Source organism: Camelus ferus, chromosome 26 (genome assembly GCF_009834535.1).
Source record: "Camelus ferus isolate YT-003-E chromosome 26, BCGSAC_Cfer_1.0, whole genome shotgun sequence".
NCBI classification, from domain to species: Eukaryota; Metazoa; Chordata; class Mammalia; order Artiodactyla; family Camelidae; genus Camelus; species Camelus ferus.
The window spans coordinates 18,710,082-18,717,813 of record NC_045721.1 but is presented as its reverse complement, the minus strand read 5'-3'; the positions used below and the strand labels follow the sequence as shown (position 1 = coordinate 18,717,813).

The 7,732-nt window shown below is 48.6% G+C and overlaps 1 protein-coding gene across 1 annotated transcript in view; it reads left to right on the top strand.

The window, feature by feature from the left end:
• The window catches only part of WWC2 (WW and C2 domain containing 2), a 129,989-nt gene that overhangs the window by 89,093 nt on the left and 33,164 nt on the right, over window positions 1-7,732 (top strand). Inside the window, 3 exon segments of the mRNA XM_032468571.1 lie at window positions 716-862; window positions 1,906-1,979; window positions 5,297-5,539. Of these exon segments, the coding sequence (XP_032324462.1) occupies window positions 716-862; window positions 1,906-1,979; window positions 5,297-5,539 (464 nt within the window).

The following is a 7,732-nucleotide window of genomic DNA, read 5'->3' as shown; positions in this document are numbered from 1 at the left end:
TGTGGTGGATTTTTTTGAGTAGCAATTTAGATTTTTTTGCTTTTTAATGCTTTAGCTTGCTCACTTCCTCCCTCTAAACTCAGTGTCTTAAACCCGGGCGCCGACACCAGTCCTGTTGGCTTTTGATTCCACACGTTCCCAAACCAGGCATCACTGTCGGTACCAATCGACTGTGACTTCTGGGCCTGTGCTTTCCAATCTCTGACATCAATGTGAGCTAAATAATCTCTTGGATCCCGTCCAGGTGGAAAATGGCATAATTGTAGGAGTCTTCTAAGTTAGGACGTTTTCCTGCTCTCTCTGAAAGGAGATTGCTTTATAGGCATTCTGTGTTGCTGTAACTTCTACTTTAAGAAGAGCTGCTGTGAGTAGTTTTTATTAAAATAGATTTTATTGAAATTTTAAAAATAAGAAATGCACGTATTAAATATAAAGATACCGTTATTCACAGGGTGAGTAATCCCCAGGCTGTCTCTTGGGAGAGATAAGATAACCTGTTTAATATGCTCTTACGTACCTTCAAAGGCATGTGTATATGTGCAGAAATTGTATTCTACTCTCATTTTTTCAATAATTTAAAGTGATAGGTACCTACTAAGATAAAGTAATTGTTTTTTCCATCGAGATGAGCCCTTTCGCTTTAATTTTACCTGGTGGGGAGGCTTGGCCCTCTTAAATGTCAAGCTTTATGAAGTACTTTGTATTTCCTCAACAGAGTCTTGCGAAGCTGCAGGAGCGGTTTCATTTGGATCAGAGCATTGGCAGATCTGAGCCGGACTTGAGATCCAGTCCTGTGAACTCTCATCTGTCTCTCTCCAGACAGACCCTGGACGCTGGGTCACAAACAAGCATTTCTGGAGATGTAAGTTGTCCTTCTGGGAGGGTTGGCCCTGGCGCTGTCCTTCCTGGGCCTGATTATAACATGGAGGGCGCACGGAGCGGGGCTACAAGGTGGATGGAATTCCAGCTGCGTGCACTGTGTGTTTCATACTCATCCGATCGGTTTTAAAAATCAAAGCCTTATCTTTTCTGCCTAGGCGCCAAGCAGATCAGAATTGGTCCCTATGAGTAGCTCTGTTCAAACTGTCTCATACTGTATTTATTTAGAGACACTATTGAAAGGCTAGAGACACGTGAGAATTTAAGTTTTTCCAGTTACATTTAGAGTCTTGAAAATTAAGGTCCTTCCAGATCAACATTAAGGCTGATGAGAAACATAAATATATGCCTTTAAAAACTAACAGAAACTAGCAAAAGAACTTGTTTTTCCAAATCCAAGGTTGATTATATTAAAATGTGTGATTTGTGATTTACACCTGGCATTTGAAGATACTTAATTGAACACTGTTAATAATTTATGCTATACTTTTTGGGATGCCGTTAGCAGACATTTACTTTTCAATAAGTTCCCAGTTATTTTTGTATTTTCTATGCTTCTTTGAATCCTGTGCTATGAAAGGGAGACAGGTAGAGATCAACAGTAGAGTTTCCGTGTTTGAAAAATTCATTTTTGAAGTTATTTAGTTGATGTTTTATGCATTTGAAAGCTACATGTTGGAAATTTTGGCTCACAGAGACAAGGAAATTAGTTCCAGTTCATAAATTTTATTGACCCGAACGCCCTTCATAAACCCTCAGATACCAGAAACATTTACCTGATACTTTTTATATTGAGTTTAATATGTGGGGAAAATGCACGTTAAAGTCTTTGAAAAACAGACAAGCTTGAGCTAAAAAGAAGTGTTTTGTCCTACTGACACTATCAGGGGCCCTTTTAAACTGGTATTCCCAATTTCAGTAGTACCTTCTTTAGCTTTTCAATCACTTGTCCTTCCTAGAAGCAAAAGCAGTTTACTTCATTCATTAGCAGAGTTAATTGACTTCTTCTCTCTCGTTTTTTACTAGATTGGAGTGAGAACTAGATCAAATTTAGCTGAGAAGGTCAGGCTGAGCCTCCAGTACGAAGAAGCCAAAAGAAGGTAACAGGAGGGGAGCTGTTTAGTGGCCGGGGGTGGGCGGGCCCACCCGGGATTTCCTTTTCCAGAATCACTCCTTACTCCTGGGGTGACATCTGCTGGGCGCCAGCCGCCCGTTCTTACCCAGCTCACCCTTCGGTCTTCAGGGTCTAAGGATGGACGGGCCCCTCCCGACCTGCTCTCTGGTCCTCCCCCACCCCCGCACCAAGGCTGAAGAGCAAGGGGAGGTAACGGGAAGGGTGCGGATGAAACTGTCCGCTTCTTTCTGGAAGGAAGGAGCTCTGAGCTTGTGCAGTACTTAGAATTAAAAGCAAGAAGGCTGGTGTCTCAGGTAGAAACGTGACGCGGTGGCTCCGGCGCAGGGCTTGGCGGCAGTTGAGGGGTCTTGGCAGGTGAACAGCTGCAAGCATCTTCCTTGGCTCTGGAGGGAAGACCCCCGCCCAGGTCCTGGGGGGCGCTGAGGCGTCTGCTGTGTGACGCACTGCGGTGGGTGTCTCTCTCCTTCCCCCCCCCCCCCGCCTGCCCTCCCTTTCTCTTACCCGTGACTCTGCGGGGCGAGGAGTCAGAGCCCGCTCCGTCCCTGCCTGGGTGCCTGACTCGGCTTGTTTGCGGCACGTGGGACGCGGGGCTTGTTCTGATGGAGAGGGTCGTGCTGATACCTTTCACTGTTTTCCTTTTAAGAGTTTAAAAATGCTGCTGATCTATTATTTAAGAAAGCACCAGGGGACAAACCTGCCTCATCGCCCTGCAGGGGGCAGAGAAATGTACCGTGTTTCCCTCTTGAGCGTGAGCGGCGTAGTGGTCCCCGCAGGGCAGCCTGGAGGGTGGGGACTGGGGACAGCTGTTATTACTGGCGATGATGAGAATTTAAAAGCAATTAGAGGTTGTCTGGCTTTAACAGAGTAATTGTTTCATCTGCCTAAATGCAAAATTTGCCTCTGTGTAGCCTCTGTTACTAATATTACCTGGTTCTCTGATTTACTGAAAGAACCCTAAGCTCTGTTCTACAAATTATTAACCACGTGAGCTTGAGCAAGTTACTTAGTCTCTCTGAGCAACATTTTACTCGGCTAATTTTAATGCCTATAAATTGTCCCAGGTAGATTATAAATTTCTTGAGGTTAGGAAAAATGTTGTGTACTTTATTGTCTGCGTCTCAGGTCCCAGGCTGGGGCTTTGCCCTTGGTAAGGACAGGATTGCTTTGTGCTTTTGTGGCCCGGTGCTGGGGAAGCCTGACTGGGACCCTCGGGCTGTAAGCACGCTGGTGGCCCCTTAGCAGCCAGGACATCTCGGTTCTGAGGTAAACAAAGCCAGGGTCTGTGTCTGGCTTTCTGAAGGAGGATGGCCAAAACTCAGAGTTAATCCTGGGGGCCGGGTCTCTGGGGTTGGGCCCACCTTCCCCGGGCCGCCTCGAGCTTCTGCTTTACTTCGGCTGCTAACAGTTCACTCTGTGTGGACCTCACACAGCATTTCTCTTCTTGGGTGTTCCCCAGACAATGCACTCTTTCCAAATAAAATTCAAGACCTACCTAATGCCAGTCCCACCATGATCGGGGTGCTGGTCTCGCCTCCCGTCCTTCCTGGCTCCCGTCCGACCGGTTAATTCCAGTCACATCAAAACTCAAGACGTTAGCTCTTTCCCACTGGGTCGTATTGCTCTTCTGTTATCATTTGGGGTTTGATTTTAAAGTTACTAGCGATTCTGACGAGAAGGTAAGCCCCAAGGGTTTATGCATATGTTGAAAATGCTTTTTCTTCCTCAATTCTGAGTAAGTAAGGAGGTGGGTTGTGTTTCTCTGAAACCTGTTTTCTCCTCCAGCCTCTGTTTTATGTGCTTAATGAAGCTAATAATATCATGCTTAGTTAGCATTTTGATGATGAATTTTCCTGTACGTTGGGACAGTTGTTTATGGTCTTGTGGTTGAAGCTGAGGAATAGCTGACGTTATCTCTATCACAAGTGCAGACGGTTGGAGAAAACCCGGCACACGTTCCACGGGCAGTGCCGGGTCAAGGTGGCGATTTTGTTTTTGACCCAAACAAGACACTTAAGGCACAAGAACGTGGAACTGCTTCCATCTTTGTCCTGATGGCGGTTTTTGTTCACCTTTTCTTCTCTTCTACAACTCTTTCTTTTCTATCTGGTTTTCACTTTCTCGTGCGTGCTGTAACAGTATCCAGAGTCATCACTGGGCACTTTACTAGGAAAGCGGATTCTGCGTGCTGGCATGAGCCGTGTGCATAGTTTACCTCGATCGTGCGCTTCTGGTCGAACAGCCAGTTGACCTCGTGGACAGTCCTGATTGTCCTCAAGTGCCGCGGAGCAGGGTATCTGAGGAGGGTGGTCACAGCATTCTCTCTGAGTCAGGAGCTAACTCGGCCACTGAGTACGAAGCCCTGGACGAGGTGAAGTCTGGGGTCAGACCGCATTAGGAGAGCGGTGAAGCTGCCCTTTGCTGTGTCCTCCTCCTCCTCTGCCCGTCTTGCCACTTCAGCCCCTACAGTCACCCTAGTGGGATCACTTCAGTTGCCTGTGCTAGGGAAGGTGCCCAGTCCTGCCAGTTAACGGTGTTCAGAGGAAAACCAGGCCCAAGCGGTGTCCGCAGGGCCGGCTGAGTGGGTGCCCAGTAAGTGGTGTAGACGCGGTCGGGCCCAGAGCCGGAGGAGAGGTCACTGTGCACAGCTGACCAGGGCGGGCGGAGGAAGCCAGGTCTGCCTGCTTCCCTCAGCGCTGGGGAGCCTCGCTGGACTGACGTGGTTCTGGTCCCCGCTGGCCAAGCCACCGCCCTCTCTCCTTGCCTCTTCCTGCTCAGACTGGCTGATGCTCTGGCTGCTGCCCAGCCCACCCTGGGACGACACCTGCCCCGTACCAGGGACAGCGTTTTTACCCCGAGGAATGAGCATCATTTGCCACTGTTTTCTTTTTAAAACAAAGCCCTGGGTGTCTCCCTTCCTCCTGCACAGGCAGGCACACATCAGCGATGACCCACCCATGGCTCTCACAGCCCTCTGCTTTTCGAGCTTCTGTGTACTCTGACCTCCATCCCTTACTCAGGGAGGGTGGTATGCTGACTCCTATTTTAAACGTGGGGAGAATGAGGCGGATGACAGTTTGGTGTAGCATCAGCCTGGGGCCCGGAGCTTGAGGTCACACCAGCCTAGCACACCAGCCCAGCACGCCCAGCCCGGGGCTTCCCGGAGGGAAATCGGGGCAGCATTTAACCCCAAACTTGGCCAGGCTCATGTGTTCCCCTTCTTGGGACTTCTAAGAATGTGCACGCCTATCTTACTTTATTTTATTGTATTTCATTTTATTTTAGTATGGCCAACTTGAAAATTGAACTGTCAAAGCTGGACAGTGAGGCCTGGCCTGGGGCGCTGGACGTTGAGAGGGAGAAGCTGATGCTGATCCGTGAGAAGGAGGAACTTGTGAAAGAGCTGCAGTTTGTCACCCCGCAGAGGCGCACTCGAGAGGAGCTGGAGAGCCTGGAGGCCGAGAGGCAGCGGCTGGAGGAGGAGCTGCTGTCGGTGCGGGGGGCGCCGAGCCGAGCTCTGGCCGAGAGGTTCGTCTCCCTCCCCGGGCCCAGGGCGGGGCAGCCCGTGGGGATCTCAGCTGTGCCCCCACACCCTTCTCCCTGGTCAGATGCCGCTGCCCTCGGTGGACTCAGGACAGCACAAAGGGACCCTCTCTGTGCGGAGCAGTCGGGAGCAGCGTCTGTAGGCCCTGGGGTGCCTGTCTTCCCCGTCTGCTGGGGACGTGTGGCGCCTGTGGCAGTGGTTGAGTAACTGAGGAGTGCTGACATAGAGCCAGGAACGCAGTCCATCACGACTGACTCTGGTGACAGTGGCTGTAAACTGTTGCCCTCTGGTCAGGGAGATGATCTGGGCTGTTAAGAGTGACCGAAGCTTCCTATTCTGGTCTTTATTACTCACAAGAATGCAGACGTTTACTGCCTGTCATTTCACAAGCTCGGTCCCTCGGACACCTTCTCAACAGGTCACAGAACGTTCACTTGGAGTTGGTTTGTCCATTGAATCCCTCCTCTGAAACAGGTGAAAAAAAAATAGTTTAGGCAATTTTCTGATCTTTCCTTGGGAAGGTGTAAATAGATCATTTAATCTAAAAAAACCCAGTTCCGTAAGCAGATGAGCTGGACGGTTCGGCAGAGGAGCCCCTGTGTGTCAGGTTGCCATGAGGACGTCTGCACAGCAGCCCCGTGTCCCAGCCTGGCTGACTGATGGCCAGACACCTGTTTACCTGTCTCAGCCGTAGACCACGCAGCCCCTTAGGGCCACTGCACATCCATCCTTTAGGCCAACAAGTAAGGAGCAGAATGACGGGGAAAAGCTCACATTTGCATCATTTCAAGTGACCTGGAAATAAATTTACAACACCCAGCCATAATCCAGTCGCTTTTTTTTTTTTTTTAACTTCTTGGCTTCTTGCCTCCTAATTCCTTGTCCTCTATAAATGTTTAACATCAAAACATTTGAGAACTGTGGTGGTAGAGGAGACTGGGGAGAGAAAAACCTCTGACATTCCTGGTTAGGTGTTAGTGTGTGCACTGGCCTACCCTGGGTTTAACTATGTGGGGAGAGTTGGCTTTTGTGCGTTAAAATGCTGATGGAGAGGATGCATCGGAGTTCAGCATCACAGTTTAGGGGGGCGTGAAAAAGTACCCAAGGGGAAAGCCTCTACAGATGACATTCTTTCCCCATCTTGAATAATTCTCACCACCCACCTGCCCCTGCTCTTACATCTCTGTCCAGCAGTGCTGACTGCAAGCTCAGTGCAAAGGAAGGTGTGAGCCAGGCTGGCCAGGTAAGCATCCACCCAACAGGGACCGAGAGGAACAGTCAGGGGGAGAAGGCAGAATTCATTTTCCCGAGTTACCTTGATGTTGTGAGTGTCTGTGTTTGTGTATCTTAAATTTCTAGGATAAAAGTGATAATCAGTAAATATGATGAAATGGGTAGCTTTGAGAGGCTCATTTATAAAACACCAGTGGTGTTTTGTGGGTTATGTCACACTTAATAAATGTCATATAATCATACCTGTCTAACGTACTGACATCTGGCATCTCAGCTGTTCCACTCCACGGGCTGTGAATCTGGGAAGGGCCTTCAAATAGACTTTAGATTTGTTCTAGGAGACAGAGAAATGGGCGTGTGTTTGTTTGTTTGTTTATATCAGCTTTTATAGGCATGATGTCTTTTTCATTAGGGCTGGAGCTTCAAAAACGACTAATGAAATAATGTTAGAAATAATAGTTTGTTTCAAGCGCCTAGAATTTGGCTTCTTTTGTTTGCACACACATAACAACTGTCAAAATTCCAGCAGAAACAGTAGGTTTGTTCTCAACAGGAAAATGAGCTATAAAATACTTACATAAAATAATTATGTACCTAGTGAGACTCAGCTGTGGAGTTTGTGTCACACAGGAAGCAGGCAGTTTGGACACCCTTGGACTTGAGACCCCCGAGTGGCCCTGCCTCCCTCGATGGGATGTTAGCAGGAAGGGAAATGTGTATGTATGTTCTGTCTTTGTGATATGCTGCCTTTCTGAGTCATTTGGAGGAGGCGAGCCGCTGAGCATTACAGAAAAGGGACACCTGTGTCCTCTCCCATGTCCACGGCCAAAAGCAAACCCCCATGACAATGTTTTAGGGTGAGACTGAGGGACTCACACTTTCTTGCTTGAGCAATTTAAAGTTTTCTCGCCACTATTCTTCGGTCCAGAATGGCTCAGTGTTCC